This window comes from Melanerpes formicivorus, unplaced genomic scaffold (genome assembly GCF_026170545.1).
Source record: "Melanerpes formicivorus ecotype bairdi unplaced genomic scaffold, bMelFor1.0.p_v2 SCAF_87, whole genome shotgun sequence".
In the NCBI taxonomy this organism is placed as follows: Eukaryota; Metazoa; Chordata; class Aves; order Piciformes; family Picidae; genus Melanerpes; species Melanerpes formicivorus.
In genome coordinates, this window is record NW_027142439.1 from 1375291 (window position 1) to 1392653 (window position 17363).

At 50.2% G+C, this 17363-nt stretch overlaps 2 protein-coding genes across 6 annotated transcripts in view; one reads left to right on the plus strand and one right to left on the minus strand.

The window, feature by feature from the left end:
* The window catches only part of SETDB2 (SET domain bifurcated histone lysine methyltransferase 2), a gene marked incomplete at its 5' end in the record, with an annotated part of 260530 nt that overhangs the window by 92993 nt on the left and 150174 nt on the right, over positions 1–17363 (minus strand).
* The window catches only part of LOC137454897 (RCC1 and BTB domain-containing protein 2), a 42126-nt gene that overhangs the window by 14006 nt on the left and 10757 nt on the right, over positions 1–17363 (plus strand). For 4 of the 5 annotated variants that reach the window (XM_068165283.1, XM_068165282.1, XM_068165285.1 and 1 more), the window contains exons 6-10: positions 1167–1325; positions 5270–5377; positions 10594–10736; positions 14164–14354; positions 16672–16798. In XM_068165283.1, the coding sequence (XP_068021384.1) occupies positions 1167–1325; positions 5270–5377; positions 10594–10736; positions 14164–14354; positions 16672–16798 (728 nt within the window). The remainder of the gene's footprint in view (positions 1–1166; positions 1326–5269; positions 5378–10593; positions 10737–14163; positions 14355–16671; positions 16799–17363) is intronic. The other variant, XM_068165284.1, reaches the window with a different exon arrangement.

The following is a 17363-nucleotide window of genomic DNA, read 5'->3' on the forward strand; positions in this document are numbered from 1 at the left end:
CTCACAGGGCTGTGCTCCAGACCTCTCCCCAGCTTTGTTGCCCTTCCAGCAACTCAACATCTTTCCTAAACTGAGGGGCCCAGAAGTGAACACAGTTCCACATTGCCTCCCACCTTTGATTGGAGGAACATTTAAGAATGGAATACATAAAATCTTGTAAGTGGCATATTGCAAACCCATGTGCTTTCCTAGATTTTTAAAGGAATACTTGAAATCAAAAGGTGATTTGTGTGGGTTTTTTTAATGCATATAACTTTTTTTTTCTCTCTTCAATATGGGGTCAGAGTGGCTGAGAGCAGCCAAACAGAGAGGGACCTGGGGGTGCTGGTTGATGGCAGGCTGAACATGAGCCTGCCGTGTGCCCAGGCAGCCAAGAAGGCCAATGGCATCCTGGCCTGCATCAGGAACAGTGTGGCCAGCAGGAGCAGGGAGGTCATTCTGCCCCTGGACACTGCACTGGTTAGGCTACACCTTGAGTCCTGTGTCCAGTTCTGGGGCCCTCAGTTTAGGAAGGAGGTTGAGTTGCTGGAAGGTGTCCAGAGAAGGGCAACAAAGTTGGTGAGGGGCTTGGAACACAGCCCTGTGAGGAGAGGCTGAGGGAGCTGGGGTTGCTTAGCCTGGAGAGATGGAGACTCAGGGGTGACCTTATTGCTCTCTACAACTCCCTGAAGGGAGGTTATAGCCAGGTGGGGGTTGGTCTCTTCTCCCAGGCAACCAGCACCAGAACAAGAGGACACAGTCTCAGGCTGCACCAGGGGAGATTTAGGCTGGAGGTTAGGAGGAAGTTCTACACAGAGAGAGTGATTGCCCATTGGAATGGGCTGCCTGGGGAGGTGGTGGAGTCACCATCCCTGGAGGTGTTCAGGAGGAGACTTGATGGGGTGCTTGGTGCCATGGGTTAGCTGTTTAGGTGGGTTGGATTGGTTGATGGGTTGGACACAATGATCTTGAAGGTCTCTTCCAACCTGGTCTGGTCTGGTTCTGTTGTATTCTATTCTACTCTTATTCTATTCTATTCTATTCTACTCTATTCTATTCTACTCTACTCTATTCTATTCTATTCTATTCTACTCTATTCTATTCTACTCTACTCTATTCTATTCTATTCTATTTCCTTTCCACTGTATGTTCCATAGCCCTCTTTCATGGCCATTCTCTTACCACAGGTCTACACGTGGGGTTATAACAACTCAGGCCAAGTTGGATCTGGCTCAACAGCTAATCAATCAATTCCTCGAAGAGTGACTAGCTGCCTCCAAAACAAAATAGTAGTTAATATAGCTTGTGGACAGATGTGCTCTATGGCTGTGGTGGAGAATGGAGAGGTAAGAAACTTGAAGTGAATTTTCCTACTGAATTTTATGTAATATCATGGGATGTAGATCATTTCAGTGAGGAGCAGAAGTAAACCTTTCCAAACTTCCTCAGATCTGTTCAGTTCTACTGCTGGTAAAAAGCCTTTGTCATAAACTGTTCTGCAGATTCTGCTGTACTTAAGCCCAGCTTTCAGTTCTGTGGTTTCCTCTTGAGAAAGGGGACAGAGTAAAGCAGGAAAGTTGTTCACTAACATTGAGCTTATGGCTTTTGTCATTTATTGGATTACTCACAAGATTTAGCAGCTCTGGCTTCCTATCAGCTGTTCAAGCTGGCTTTGAGTTGAAGGAATTCAAGTATCACATTGCAAATGTGCTTGAGAGGACAGCTTAGAGGTAAAAATAGCATTGTGAAGGTCAGGATGTTTGGCTGTTTTAATGATTTGGGGGGTTAAATCATACCAAAGCTGTATGTGTATACTTAGCACTTCATGTTAGATTCATTTATCTCATGTGTGAAAATAGAATAGAAATGGAATAGAATGGAAATGGAATGGAATGAGAATAGAATAGAATAGAATAGAATAGAATAGAATAGAATAGAATAGAATAGAATAGAATAGAATAGAATAGAAATGAGAATAGAATAGAAATGGAATGGAATGGAATAGGAGAGAATGGGATGGGATGGGATGGATGGGATGGGATGGGATGGGATGGGATGGGATGGAATAGACTAGAGTAGAATAGAATAGACTAGAATAGAATAGACTAGACTAGACTAGACTAGACTAGACTAGAATAGAATAGAATAGAATAGAATAGAATAGAATAGAATAGAATAGAATAGAATAGAATAGAATAGAATAGACCAGGTTGGAAAAGGACTTTGAGATCATCAAGTCCAACCTATCACCCAACACCATCTAATCAACTAAACCATGGCACCAAGTGCCTCATCCAGGCTCTTCCTAAACACCTCCAGGGATGGTGACTCCACCACCTCCCTGGGCAGCACATTCCAATGGCCAATCTCTCTTGCTGGGAAGAATTTCTTCCTCACCTCCAGCCTAAACTTCCTCTGGCACAGCTTGAGACTGTGTCCTCTTGTTCTGGTGCTGGTTGCCTGGGAGAAGAGACCAATTCCCACCTGGCTACAGCTTCCCTTCAGTTAGTTGTAGACAGCAATAAGGTCTCCCCTGATGAGCTGAAGGTTTTGAACAGCCTACATCCTGTCTCACTCCATTGCTCCAAAGCTTTCAGGTTGGCCCCTGCGTAGCTGTTGAGTGTTTGCAGCAGAACCTATGCCACTGAAATCAGCAGAGCTCAGGATCTTCCTTTTTTAATTATGCTGAGCATAAAGCTGTTAGCAGCCCACTCAAACTGCTGTGCATGGCTTCCTGCCTCATGCTTGGCTTGGCTTGTTCTGTGAAAAATTAGAGGGGTTCTGAAGGAGAGATTGGCTCTTTGACAAGGGGAAGGATACGTGCTGGATTTGCTCTGTGCTGGCAAACAGCCCTAGCAATCAATTACTTGCTACTATTCTATATATAATTATATATATATATATATCCCTTTCTATACAAATATATTTTTATACAAATATATTTATGCATATTTATCCATACAAATCTGTTTATGCTATTTATAGATATAAGATACTAAGTTTTTACATCATCTCACTCTTAAAGAGCCCCAGGAATGTGGAAGTTTAGAACTGTAGATGAGTGTGCAGCTGGCACTTTAAACACAAACAGCACCCAAAACTGGCAGTGCAGAAAAGCAGGCACAGCTTGAGACTGTGTCCTCTTGTTCTGGTGCTGCTTGCCTGGGAGAAGAGACCAACCCCCACCTGGCTACAACCTCACTTCAGGGAGTTGTAGAGAGCAAGAAGGTCTCCCCTGAGCCTCCTCTTCTACAGGCTAAACAACCCCAGCTCCCTCAGCCTCTCCTCACAGGGCTGTGCTCCAGACCCCTCCCCAGCTTTCTTACCCTTCTCTGGACATCTTCCAGCAACTCAACCTCTTTCCTATACTGAGGGGCCCAGAACTGGACACAGGACTCAAGGTGTGGCCTAACCAGTGCAGTGTACAGGGGCACAATGACCTCCCTGCTCCTGCTGGCCACACTCTTCCTGATGCAGGCCAGGATGCCATTGGCCCTCTTGGCTGCCTGGGCACACTGCAGGCTCATGTTCAGCCTGCCATCGACCAGTACCCCCCAGGTCCCTCTCTGCCTGGCTGCTCTCAGCCACTCTGACCCCAGCCTGTAGCACTGCATGGGGTTGCTGTGGCCAATGTGCAGAACCTGGCACTTGGATGTGTTCAATCTCCTGCCCTTGGCCTCTGCCCATCTGCCCAGCCTGTCCAGGTCCCTCTGCAGAGCCTCTCTACCCTCCAGCAGATCAACTCCTGCCCCCAGCTTGCTGTCATCTGCAAATTTACTGATGATGGACTCAATGCCCTCAGCCAGGTCATCAATAAAGATATTGAACAGGCTGGGGCCCAGCACTGATCCCTGGGGCACACCACTGGTGCCTGGCTGCCAGCTGGCTGTGGCACCATTCACCACCACTCTCTGGGCTCAGCCTCCAGCCAGTTCCTAACCCAGCTCAGAGTGCTGCTGTCCAAGCCATGGGCTGACAGCTTGGCCAGGAGTTTCCTGTGGGGGATGGTGTCAAAGGCCTTGCTGAGGTCCAGGCAGACCACATCCACAGCCTGCCCCACATCCACCAGGCAGTCACCTGGCCATAGAAGGAGATCAGGTTGGTGAGGCAAGAATTGCCCTTCCTAAACCCATGCTGGCTGGGCCTGATCTCTCTTACTTATGTATATAAAATATTGAGGTTTTACATACTATTAAAGAGCAATGGACTTTTAGCTGAGTGTGCAGTTGGTATTTTAAACACAATCAGCACCCAAAATTGGCAGTGCAGAGAAGCAGGCATGTGTGTATGAATATATGTATGTTTGCATAGGTGTGTATATATATGTATGGGCAACAAAGCTGGGGAGGGGTCTGGAGCACAGCCCTGTGAGGAGAGGCTGAGGGAGCTGGGGTTGCTTAGCCTGGAGAAGAGGAGGCTCAGGGGAGACCTTCTTGCTGTCTACAACTCCCTGAAGGGAGGCTGTAGCCAGGTGGGGGTTGGTCTCTTCTCCCATGGAATCAGCTCCAGAACAACAGGACACAGTTTCAAGCTGCACCAGGGGAGGTTTAGGCTAGAGGTGAGGAGAAAGTTCTCCCCAGCAAGAGAGATTGGCCACTGGGATGTGCTGCCCAGGGAGGTGGTGGAGTCACCATCCCTGGAGGTGTTCAAGAGGGGATCGGAAGTGGCACTTGAAGCCATGGTTTAGTTAGTCCTGAGGTGTTGGGTGACAGGTTGGACTTGATGATCTCTGAGGTCTTTTCCAACCCTAATGATTCTATGACTCTATGATACATGTCTATATGTATCTGTGTGTGCCTCTGTGTGAATCTGCATATTATTCCAGTATCTGAAGGGGGCCTACAGGAGGGCTGGGGAGGGACTGCTCAGGATCTCAGGGAGTGCTAGGACTAGGGGGAATGGAATGAAGCTGGAGGTGGGGAGATTGAGGCTGGAGGTGAGGAGGAAGTTCTTCCCCATGAGAGTGGTGAAGCCCTGGAATGGGTTGTGCAGGGAGGTGGTTGAGGCCCTGTCCCTGGAGTGTTTAAGCCCAGGCTGGCTGAGGCTGTGGCCAGGCTGATGTAGTATGGGGTGTCCCTGCCCATGGCAGGGGGCTTGGAACTAGCTGATCCTTGTGGTCCCTTCCAACCCTGACTGATACTAGGATACTACGATATAAATTATGGGTGGGGACAGGAAGCACTGCAGAAAACTCTTATTGTCTCTCTGAATTTGGTTGTATTGCTTTAAAAAAGAAAAGAAAAAGTAGATAGTAGGAAACAGTGCAAACCCCTTCCTCTGTTTCTTTAAGGTCTATGTCTGGGGTTACAATGGCAATGGGCAGCTTGGACTGGGCAGCAGCGGCAACCAGCCCACACCCTGCCGAATCGCAGCGCTGCAAGGCATCCGTGTGCAGCGGGTATGTGTGTGATGCTCTTCTCTCAGCCTCTCTGTGCACAGCTGGAAATAGGCTGAGGCATGTTCTGCCTTTGCAGAAGATTCTCCTGTGTATAACACAGTATAACTTAGGTTGGAAAGGGTCTCGAGGATCATCGAGTCCACCCTATCAACACAGACCCCATGGCTAGACCATGGCACCAAGTGCCACATCCAATCCCCTCTTGAACACCTCCAGGGTTGATGACTCCACCACCTCCCTGGGCAACCTGTTCCAATGACGAACGACTCGCATGGTGAAGAACTTCCTCCTCACCTCGAGTCTAAACCTCCCCTGGCACAGCTTGAGACTGTGTCCCCTTGTTCTGGTGCTGGTTGCCTGGGAGAAGAGGCCAACCCCTTCCTGGCTACAACCACCTCTCAGGTAGCTGTAGAGGGCAATGAGGTCACCCCTGAGCTTCCTCTTCTCCAGGCTAAACAACCCCAGCTCCCTCAGCCTCTCCTCATAGGGCTTGTGTTCAAGGCCTCTCCCCAACCTTGTTGCCCTTCTCTGGACATGTTCAAGTATTTCAATGTCCTTCCTAAACTGAGGGGCCCAGAACTGGACACAGGACTCAAGGTGTGGCCTAACCAGTGCAGTGTACAGGGGCACAATGACTTCCCTGCTCCTGCTGGCCACACTATTCCTAATGCAGGCCAGGATGCCATTTGCCCTCCTGGCCACCTGGGCACACTGCTGGCTCTTATTCAGGTGGCTGTCGACCAGCACCCCCAGGTCCCTCTCTGTTTGGCAGCTCTCAGCCACTCTGACTCCAGCCTGTAGCTCTGCATGGGATTGCCGTAGCCAAAATGCAGCCCTTGGCACTTGGACTTGTTGAATGCCATCCCATTGGACTCTGCCCATCTGTCCAGTCGGTCGAGGTCCCTCTGCAGAGCCCTTCAACCCTCTAACTGACCAACATCTGCTCCTAACTTGGTGTCATCTGCAAACTTGCTGATGACTGACTCAGTCCCCTCATCCAGATCATCAGTGAAGATGTTAAAGAGCACAGGGCCCAGCACTGATCCCTGGGGGACACCACTGGTGCCTGGCTGCCAGCTGGCTGTGGCACCATTCACCACCACTCTCTGGGCTCAGCCTCCAGCCAGTTCCTAACCCAGCACAGAGTGCTGCTGTCCAAGCCACGGACTGACAGCTTAGCCAGCAGTTTGCTGTGGGGGATGGTGTCAAAGGCCTTGCTGAAGTCCAGGTAGACCACTTCCACAGGCCTCCCCAAAGGCCTCTCTGTTTAAAGTGCCATGTGTCAGAATGAAACCCAAAAGCACAGTGGACCTGTGGGCAGCTGAGGAACTGTGAGGCCGTGGAGTTCGGTGGGAATGCTGCCACTGACTTCACCCAGGTCAGGAGTTTGCTTAGAGGACTCAGAGCAGTAAAAATGTTTGGTCTTTTCTTTCCTGTGAAATGTAATTCAAAACAAAAAGTCCATTGTTGGTTCAGTAAATAAGGAAGTCTTCACAGGCTACTCCATTCCCCATTAACCCTTGTCATCTGTTTTGGTAAAACCCTGCAGTTTAGCCTTTTGGCTTTCTGGCAGGCTGAATAATATTGCTCTTAGAATTGCACTCCTGCCAGAGTGACTAAGTGATGACTGAGCAAATCCCAGGCACAAATCCAGGCTGGGCAGAGAGTGGCTGGAAAGCAGCCCTGAGGAGAGAGACTTGGGGGTGCTGGGGGAGGAGAAGCTCAGCAGGAGCTCTCAGTGTGCACTTGCAGCCCACAAAGCCAATCAGAGCCTGGGCTGCATCAGGAGAAGTGTGGCCAGCAGGGCAAGGGAGGTGATTCTCCCCCTCTGCTCAGCTCTGGGGAGACCCCACCTGGAGTCCTGCCTCCAGTTCTGGAGCCCCTATTCCAAGAGGGATGTGGAGGTGCTGGAAGGTGTGCAGAGAAGGGCCAGGAGGATGAGCAGAGGGCTGGAGCACCTCTCCTGTGAGGACAGACTGAAGGAGTTGGGGCTGTTCAGTCTGGAGAAGAGAAGGCTCCCAGGTGACCTCATTGTGGCCTTCCAGGATCTGAAGGGGGCTCCAGGAAGGCTGGGGAGGGACTGCTCAGGATCTCAGGAAGGTGTTCCTGAAAACCTCCCAGCACTTGCTAGCTCCTTTGTCCTGCATGGAAGCTTCCTTACTCCTTGGTATTCATTCTCCTGTTTAGCGAGTGTGAGTGCTCCAGTGAGAATGACATTAGAATAGAATAGAATAGAATAGAATAGAATAGAATAGAATAGAATAGAATAGAATAGAATAGAATAGAATAGACCAGGTTGGAAGAGACCTTCAAGATCATCACGTCCAACCTATCGTCCACCACCTAATCAACTAACCCATGCAACCAAGCACCCCATCAAGTCTCCTCCTGAATACCTCCAATGAAGATGACTCCACCACCTCCCCAGGCAGCCCATTCCAATGGGCAATCACTCTCTCTGTGTAAAACTTCCTCCTAACCTCCAGCTTAAACCTCCCCTGGCACAGCCTGAGACTGTGTCCTCTTGTTCTGGTGCTGGTTGCCTGGGAGAAGAGACCAACCCCCACCTGGCTACAACCTCCCTTAAGGTAGCTGTAGAGAGCAATGAGGTCACCCCTGAGCCTCCTCTTCTCCAGGCTAAGCAACCCCAGCTCCCTCAGCCTCTCCTCACAGGGCTGTGCTCCAAACCCCTCACCAACTTCGTTGCCCTTCTCTGGACACCTTCCAGCAACTCAACCTCCTTCCTAAACTGAGGGGCCCAGAACTGGGCACAGGACTCAAGGTGTGGCCTAACCAGTGCAGTGTACAGGGGCAGAATGACCTCCCTGCTCCTGCTGGCCACACTGTTCCTGATGCAGGCCAGGATGCCATTGGCCCTCTTGGCTGCCTGGGCACACTGCAGGCTCATGTTCAGCCTACCATCAGCCAGCACCCCCAGGTCCCTCTCTGCCTGCCTGCTCTCCACCAGGTAGTCACCTGGCCACAGAAGGAGATCCTATTTCTGTCCACTTAATTTGTTTGATGCCAATTAATACCAAGTTGTAGACCTCTGAGTGGGAAGGAACTTAAGGATTCCTTTCATTCCACACACATCCTGTGCTCAGTGGACTGCAATTACTTTGCAGGTTGTATCAAGATACCTGAGGTAGTGTTAACAAAGCAAATTGGTTATGAGGTTATTGCTAGCCATCTACCTATAGCATTAAGTCATGCAGAGCTGACAGTTTTGCTGCTGTGCTCTGTGTGTGCAGCATGTGCTGCATGTGTAGATTGCAAAGGGGAGATTCAAGCAACCTGATGTGGGGAACCTGAGGAAGCAGGTCAGCAGCACTGAGCAGGTTTCTACAAGGTGGTATGAGCTGCCACAGTTGGGTGCTGCCATCAAGATGGAGAGTTTCACCTCTTCCTTCTCATTCTTGGCTGGCTGATTCTATTGCTGACCTTGTGTGGCTTCTGGTGGTCCTCAGGCCTGGCTGTGGAGAGTTTCATTCCAGTGATGGAAGTTATGGGAGGGTTCAGGAAGCCCTAGAACTGGCACAAGGAAGGGGCAGTTCAGCAGTCAGGGTGGAGAGGAGCAGTTAGGGAGACCTCACCTGTTTTTACAGCAGGAAGCTATTCACATTGGAGGAGCTGCCTGTAGAACAAAGTCAGTGCCACACAGATCTGCCAGGTCCAGCCAGCATGGATTTAGGAAGGGCAGGTCCTGCCTCTCCAACCTGATCTCCTTCTATGATCAGGTGACTGCCTGGTGGATGTGGGGCAGGCTGTGGATGTGGTCTACCTGGACTTCAGCAAGGCCTTTGACACCGTCCCCCACAGCAAACTGCTGTCCAAGCTGTCAGCCCCTGGCTTGGACCACTACACTCTGTGCTGGGTTAGGAACTGGCTGGAGGCTGAGCCCAGAGAGTGGTGGTGAATGGTGCCACAGCCAGCTGGCAGCCAGGCACCAGTGGTGTGCCCCAGGGATCAGTGCTGGGCCCTGTGCTCTTTAACATCTTCATTGATGATCTGGATGAGGGGGTCGAGTCAGTCATCAGCAAGTTTGCAGATGACACCAAGTTAGGAGCAGATGTTGATCTGTCAGAGGGCAGAAGGGCTCTGCAGAGGGACCTCAACTGACTGGACAGATGGGCAGAGCCCAACAGGATGGCATTCAACAAGTCCAAGTGCCAGGGGCTGCACTTTGGCCACAGCAACCCCATGCAGAGCTACAGGCTGGGGTCAGAGTGGCTGAGAGCTGCCAAACAGAGAGGGACCTGGGGGTGCTGATTGACAGCTGCCTGAACATGAGCCAGCAGTGTGCCCAGGTGGCCAAGAAGGCCAATGGCATCCTGGCCTGTATTAGGAACAGTGTGGCCAGCAGGAGCAGGGAAGTCATTGTGCCCCTGGACACTGCATTGGTTAGGCCACACCTTGAGTCCTTTGTCCAGTTCTGGGCCCCTCAGTTTAGGAAGGACATTGAGACACTTGAATGTGTCCAGAGAAGGGCAACAAGGCTGGGGAGAGGCCTTGAGCACAGCCCTGTGAGGGGAGGCTGAGGGAGCTGGGGTTGCTTAGCCTGGAGAAGAGGAGGCTCAGGGGAGACCTCATTGCTCTCTACAACTACCTGAAAGGTGGCTGTAGCCAGGTGGGGGTTGGTCTCTTCTCCCAGGCAAGCAGCAGCAGAACAAGCGGACACAGTCTCAAGCTGTGCCAGGGGAGGTTTAGACTTGAGGTGAGGAGAAAGTTCTTCACTGAGAGAGTCATTGGCCATTGGAATGTGCTGCCCAGGGAGGTGGTTGAGTCATCGACCCTGGAGGCGTTCAAGAGGGGATTGGACGTGGCACTTGGTGCCATAGTCTAGTCCTGGGGTCTGTGTTGATAGGTTGGACTCGATGACGCTCAAGGTCCTTTCCAACCTTAGTTACACTGTGATACTGTGACAAAGCCTTTTCCCTGCACACTACTTGTATTTAGCATTGAGCTTTCCTTCTTTCTCAGTTTCCAGCTGTTCTGCTGTGCTCTCAGGATTATTTGACAAGATTCCTCCTTGCCTGACATTTTTGTCCCTCGAAGTCACCTCATGTCCTTGGCTTCCCTTTGTGATGACCTTACCTGTTTGGCTTTTGGGGTTTTGCTTTGTCATTTCTGCACTGCTGTTTAGTGCAACATGTGTGTGTTTGTATGGACTTACACAAAACCAAGGGGGGGTTTAACTGTTGTTTTCTTCCTTCTAGGTTGCCTGTGGCTATGCACACACACTAGTGCTGACTGATGAAGGCCAGGTGTATGCCTGGGGAGCCAATTCATATGGCCAATTAGGTACTGGGAATAAAAGTAACCAGTCTTACCCTACAACAGTTCTTGTGGATAAGGACAGGTAATACTTATGGTCATGGGTCATGCAGTCAGACTTTAGTTGGCATGCTCTCAGAAAAGCTTCAGCAAATGATGGCATTTTCAGTCTGTAATTTGGAAGGAGTAGCCTGTGCTCTTTTTTCAGTGAACAGAATCTTCACTGGAAGTTCCTGAAGCTCCCCCATAACCATCCTTGTGAAAGAGGAGCTAAACATTCTGCACCTGAATGGGCTACTTTCTGCTTCAGTTCACACTGTACTGTGCAGGCCTGCATTGCAGTTTTTCTTCAGTGCTGTAGTTTCATTGTGTAAACTCAATGCTTTATTATCTCTGAATATGTTTTAATGTGCTACCTCTGACAAGAAGTACCCAGAAAGAAAGGGGATAGTGGAAAGCTGCAGTTTGTGTTATTTCTGCTGTTAAGTCTCCTTTATAACCCAGGAGAGATCAGGAAGGAAACAGAACAAAGAACCAAGATTCCTTCCTGATATTGTTGCCTGAAAGTTAAGCTTAGAGTTTTGCAGTTGAAGTATTTTCCTCTAAGTTCTTGGTGGGTTCCAGGGCAGTTACCATAGTATCAGTCAGGGTTGGAAGGGACCACAAGGATCAGCCAGTTCCAACCCCCCTGCCATGGGCAGGGACACCCCACACTACATCAGGCTGGCCACAGCCTCATCCAGCCTGGGCTTAAACAGGGATGGGGCCCCAACCACCTCCCTGCACAACCCATTCCAGGGCTTCACCACTCTCATGGGGAAGAACTTCCTCCTCCCCTCCAGCCTCAATCTCCCCACCTCCAGCTTCATTCCATTCCCCCTAGTCCTAGCACTCCCTGACATCCTCAGCAGTCCCTCCCCAGCCTTCCTGTAGCCCCCTTCAGATCCTGGAAGGCCACAATGAGGTCACCTGGGAGCCTTCTCTTCTCCAGACTGAACAGCCCCAACTCCTTCAGTCTGGCCTCACAGGAGAGGTGCTCCAGCCCTCTGCTCATCCTCCTGGCCCTTCTCTGGACACCTTCCAGCACGTTCTGTGGCTAATGTAAAGCCATGTATGCAAGTGGCCAGAAACTTGAATCTATTCCTTAGCACTGGGGTCTTGATTTTGGCCTCCTGTTGTGAAGAAGAATAAAAGGGAGATGTCCCTCTTAAGCTTGCAGTTGTGTGCATTCTTGTAAGGGAGAGGCAACTGCTCTGTGGTGGGAAGACATGACCTATTGTTGAGCCTGGGTATTTCTTTATGTGTGTTTAGGCTTTTGCTTAAATGGAACTGATTCTTTTTCCTTCCCAGGCACTGGCTGCAGTTAGAATGCTGCTCCATTTTAATACAAGTGTTAATGTTGTGTGCTGCTTGTCCCTTTTCTTGGCCAGAATATGCCTTCCTGGTGTCAGTGAGACTATTACCTCACTTAAAGCCTGCAAGATTTGCACATGCAGCTTTGAACAAGTTGTTTCCCAGCTCTTTTCCCCAGGCAGCTGGGGGAACAAGTAAACAAGCAATAGCTCAGGCTGCAAAACAGTGAATTGTGCAATATTGTGCACAGTGGGGGTTTGGAAATCCTGACTTTAGGATTAGTGAGGCAGCCTAGCATAGTGGAAAACAAACCCACTTAGAAAACAGCTTTTAGAACAGAACAGAACTGAACTGAACAGAACTGAACTGAACAGAACAGAACAGAACTGAACTGAACAGAACAGAACAGAACAGAACAGAACTGAACTGAACTGAATAGAATAGGATAGAAGAATAGAATAGAATAGAAGAATAGAATAGAATAGAATAGAATAGAATAGAATAGAATAGAATAGAATAGAATAGAATAGAATAGAATAGAATAGAATAGACCAGGTTGGAAGAGACCTTCAAGATCATTGTGTCCAACCCATCAACCAATCCAACCCAGCTAAACAACTAACCCATGGCACCAAGCACCCCATCAAGTCTGCTGTTTAGCTCTGATTTTGAATTTTCAGAATGAAAGTCCTTTAAAAGAGAAAGAGAAAGTCCTGAAAGAATTGGGGCTGTTCAGTCTGGAGAAGAGAAGGCTCCCAGGTGACCTCATTGTGGCCTTCCAGGATCTGAAGTGGGCTACAGGAAGGCTGGGGAGGGACTGCTCAGGATCTGAGGGAGTGCTAGGACTAGGGGGAATGGAATGAAGCTGGAGGTGGGGAGATTGAGGCTGGAGGTGAGGAGGAAGTTCTTCCCCATGAGAGTGGTGAAGCCCTGGACTGGGTTGTGCAGGGAGGTGGTTGAGGCCCTGTCCCTGGAGGTGTTTAAGGCCAGGCTGGCTGAGGCTGTGGTCAGGCTGATGTAGTGTGGGGTGTCCCTGCCCATGGCAGGGGGGTTGGAACTAGCTGATCCTTGTGGTCCCTTCCAACCCTGCCTGATTCTATGATACTATGAAATGCAAGGAATAACAACTGCTTTTTTAAATGGTTTTAATTAAAATTCAATTCATATTTAAAATGTTGCTTTATAACTGCTACCAAGAATCAAACAGGGAGAAAGCTTTTCATTAGCTTTCCATTAGAGGCCAAAGTGCAAATTCCTTTGGTTTTTTTTTGTTGTTAATTAAGTATCTCCTCATTATTTTTTCTTGCTATTTCCCAAGTATCTTCTCTAGAGCTCACTGCAGCCACTCACCTTTCTGCCCAGCACCACCAAGTATCATAGTATCAGCCAGGGTTGGAAGGGACCACAAGGATCATCTAGTTCCAACCACCCTGCCATGGGCAGGGACACCCCACACTACATCAGCCTGGCCACAGCCTCAGCCAGCCTGGGCTTAAACACCTCCAGGGACAGGGCCCCAACCACCTCCCTGGACAACCCATTCCAGGGCTCACTGCTCTCATGGGGAAGAATTTCACCCTCACCTCCAGCCTGAATCTCCCCACCTCCAGCTTCATTCCATTCCCCCTAGTCCTAGCACTACCTGAGATCCTGAGCAGTCCCTCCTCAGCCTTCTTGTAGCCCCTTTTAGATCCTGGAAGGCCACAATGAGGTCACCTGGGAGCCTTCTCTTCTCCAGACTGAACAGCCCCAACTCCTTCAGTCTGTCCTCATAGGAGAGGTGCTCCAGCCCTCTGATCATCTTTGTGGCCCAAGGACTTGCAGAGAGCTGAAACTCACCATGGCTTTCTCTGAGGGAGCCACGGGGCTCAGTAGAGCACGTGCTGCAGTACACCTACTGCTCTGCTGCAACACTGTCCCTTCACTCCCAGGATGCTGCTTCACTGAGAAACTTTCTGAGTGTGCCCTATTGGAAGAAACATTGTCAGCTCATTGCATGTGGCTGATGAACTCGTTGTTGCAACGAGACGTGCACGCAGGCTCGCCAAGGTGTCCTGCACAGCAGGGAGAGAGGAGGCAGCAAGCTTCCCCACTGCATGTTCTTCTTGGGAGAGTCACTTGCTTTTGTGTTTGTGTTTTTCCTTTGATTGTACACTCAGAGTTGTGGAGATAGCAGCCTGCCACTCAGCTCACACCTCAGCTGCCAAGACCCAGAGTGGGCAGGTGTACATGTGGGGCCAGTGCCGCGGGCAGTCGGTGATCCTGCCCCACCTGACGCACTTTGCCTGCACTGACGACGTGTTCGCTTGCTTCGCTACCCCTGCTGTCATGTGGCGGCTTCTCTCAGTAGGTGAGCTTAAATATGCTTGGATTTGACATCTCCTCACTGCAATCATTAGTGTATACACGAGTTGGGCTTTTGTTTTTGCTGTATTTTTTAAGTTACTGTGCAGCGGCCATGGGTGGAGAAGCTGATTGTGAATTTGGAGGCTTGGTGACTTTCCTTCAGGCCCTTAAGTAGACTGCGAGCAGTGGAGAGAGTCCCAGAATCACCTAGGTTGGAAGAGAGCTCAAAGATCATCAAGTCCAACCTGTCACCACAGATCTCATGACTAAACCATGGCACCAAGTGCCACATCCAATCCCCTATTGGAGCACCTCCAGGGGTGGTGACTCCACCACCTCCCTGGGCAGCACATTCCAATGGGTAACAACTCTCTCAGTGAAGAACTTTCTCCTCACCTCAAGCCTAAACCTCCCCTGGTACAGCTTGAGACTGTGTCCTCTTGTTCTGCTGCTGGTTGCCTGGGAGAAGAGACCAAGCCCCTCCTGGCTACAGCCTCCCTTCAGGGAGTTGGAGACAGCAAGAAGGTCTCCCCTGAGCCTCCTCTTCTCCAGGCTAAGCAACCCCAGCTCCCTCAGCCTCTCCTCACAGGGCTGTGCTCCAGACCCCTCCCCAGCTTTGTTGCCCTTCTCTGGACACCTTCCAGCAACTCAACATCTTTCCTAAGCTGAGGGTCCCAGAACTGGACACAGGACACAAGGTGTGGCCTGAGCAGTGCTGAGTCCAGGGGCACAATGACTTCCCTCCTCCTGCTGGCCACACTGTTCCTGATGCAGGACAGGATGCTGTTGGCCTAAACAGTGCTGAGTCAAAGTCCCCTGTTCAGAATTGGCCACAGGCACTTTGAGTCTCATCACAGGTGATAGTGACCTGCACTTCTGAAGAGGCAAGTTGCCAGATCTCAGGTTATTGATTATAGTCTGATTCTGTGCTGTGCCTTTGTGCATGCTCCAGGAGCTGAGAATGTCTTGTCTCTTAATCCTGTCCCACCTTGGCAAGTCATCAGGACTGACTCACTGTTTGTCTCCTGATCTGCATGTGGTGAGAATCATCAGGCAGCTGTGTCCTAGGATCTTAGCATCTGCTGGACAAGGTGCCATGGATATCTGCCATGCTTACAGCCCTGCTCTCTGTTGTATTCTAGTGCTTCCACACTCAGGCATTCTCATTCATCCCTCAATTTAAGAAGGACATTGGGACACTCAAACATGCCCAGAGAAGAGCAACGAGGCTGGGGAGAGGTCTGGAGCCCAGCCCTGTGAGGAGAGGCTGAGGGAGCTGGGGTTGCTTAGCCTGGAGAAGAGGAGGCTCAGGGGAGACCTTCTTGCTCTCTACAACTCCCTGAAGGGAGGTTGTAGCCAGGTGGGGGTTGGTCTCTTCTCCCAGGAACCAGCAGCAGAACAAGAGGACACAGTCACAAGCTGTGCCAGGGACAGTTTAGGGTGGAGGTGAGGAGGAAGTTCTTCCCAGCAAGAGAGATTGGCCATTGGAATGTGCTGCCCAGGGAGGTGGTGGAGTCACCATCATTGGAGGTGTTCAAAAAGGGATTGGAGGTGGCACTTGAAGCCATGGTTTAGTTAGTCATGAGGTGTGGGTAACAGGTTGGACTCAATGTGGGCCCAGAACTGGACACAGGACTCAAGGTGTGGCCTAACCAGTGCTGAGAACAGGGCACAATGACCTCCCTGCTTCTGCTGGCCACACTGTTCCTGATGCAGGCCAGGATGCCATTGGCCTTCTTGGCCACCTGGGCACACTGTTGGCTCACATTCAACCTACTCTCAACCAGCACCCCCAGGTCCCTCTCTGCCTGGCTGCTCTCAGCCACTCTGACCCCAGCCTGTAGCACTGCCTGGGGTTGTTGTGGTCAATGTGTAGATCCTGGCACTCAGATGTGTTCAGCCTCATGGTTTTGTTGTTGCTTTGTTGACCTTTTGGGCATCTTATAATCACAACTAATACTTCTCATTTAGAATAATTTACCCAGTAATGACTGATAGCATTTGCTGGCAGCTGAAGGATTACACTTCTGAGGCTGTGCCAGGTTTGTTTTGTCTCTGGCCTTACATTGATGAATTAGAGGAGTGGGGATCTTTGGTTCTTGGGGTAGGAAAGTAAAGCCTGAAGAAAGCTGCCTTGTTTTAGCTTTTCTGGGTGCTCAGACTTAACACATGGTCTGCTGGGGTTTTTTTACTCACCTGACAGAGATGATGATATGAAGATATGTTCTGATATTAAGAATGTTAACTGCTGACAGACACCCAGGAAATCATCCTGAGAAATATTTGTGTTTGCTTGCTGTTCATTCCTCCTTTTGTTCCAGAGCCTGATGACCATCTGACAGTAGCCCAGTCACTGAAGAAGGAATTTGACAACCCTGAAACTGCAGACCTGAAGTTTCTAGTGGATGGCAAATACATTCATGTTCATAAAGTTCTGCTCAAAATTAGGTAAGGCACAAACTCTACAGCTTCAGGTAGACTAACAGTACAGTGCAGTCACAGAAGCAACAAGGTTGGAAAAGAGCTTCAAGATCATTGAGTCCAACCTATCAACCAACACCAGATGTTGAGTGGCTGGAAGGTGTCCAGAGAAGGGCAGCGAGGCTGGGGAGAGGCCTCGAGCACAAACCCTATGAGGAGAGGCTGAGGGAGCTGGGGTTGCTTAGCCTGAAGAAGAGGAGGCTCAGGGGAGACCTTCTTGCTGTCTTACAGCTACCTGAAGGGAGGTTGTAGCCAGGTGGGGATTGGTCTCTTCTCCCAGGCAACCAGCACCAGAACAAGAGGACACAGTCTCAGGCTGCACCAGGGGAGGTTTAGGCTGGAGGTGAGGAGAAAGTTCTTCCCAGCAAGAGAGATTGGCCATTGGAATGTGCTGCCCAGGGAGGTGGTGGAGTCACCATCCCTGGAGGTGTGTAGGAAGAGCCTGGCTGAGGCACTTGGTGCCATGGTTCAGTTGATCAGATGGTGTTGGGTGATAGTTTGGACTCAATGATCTTGAAGCACTTTTCCAACC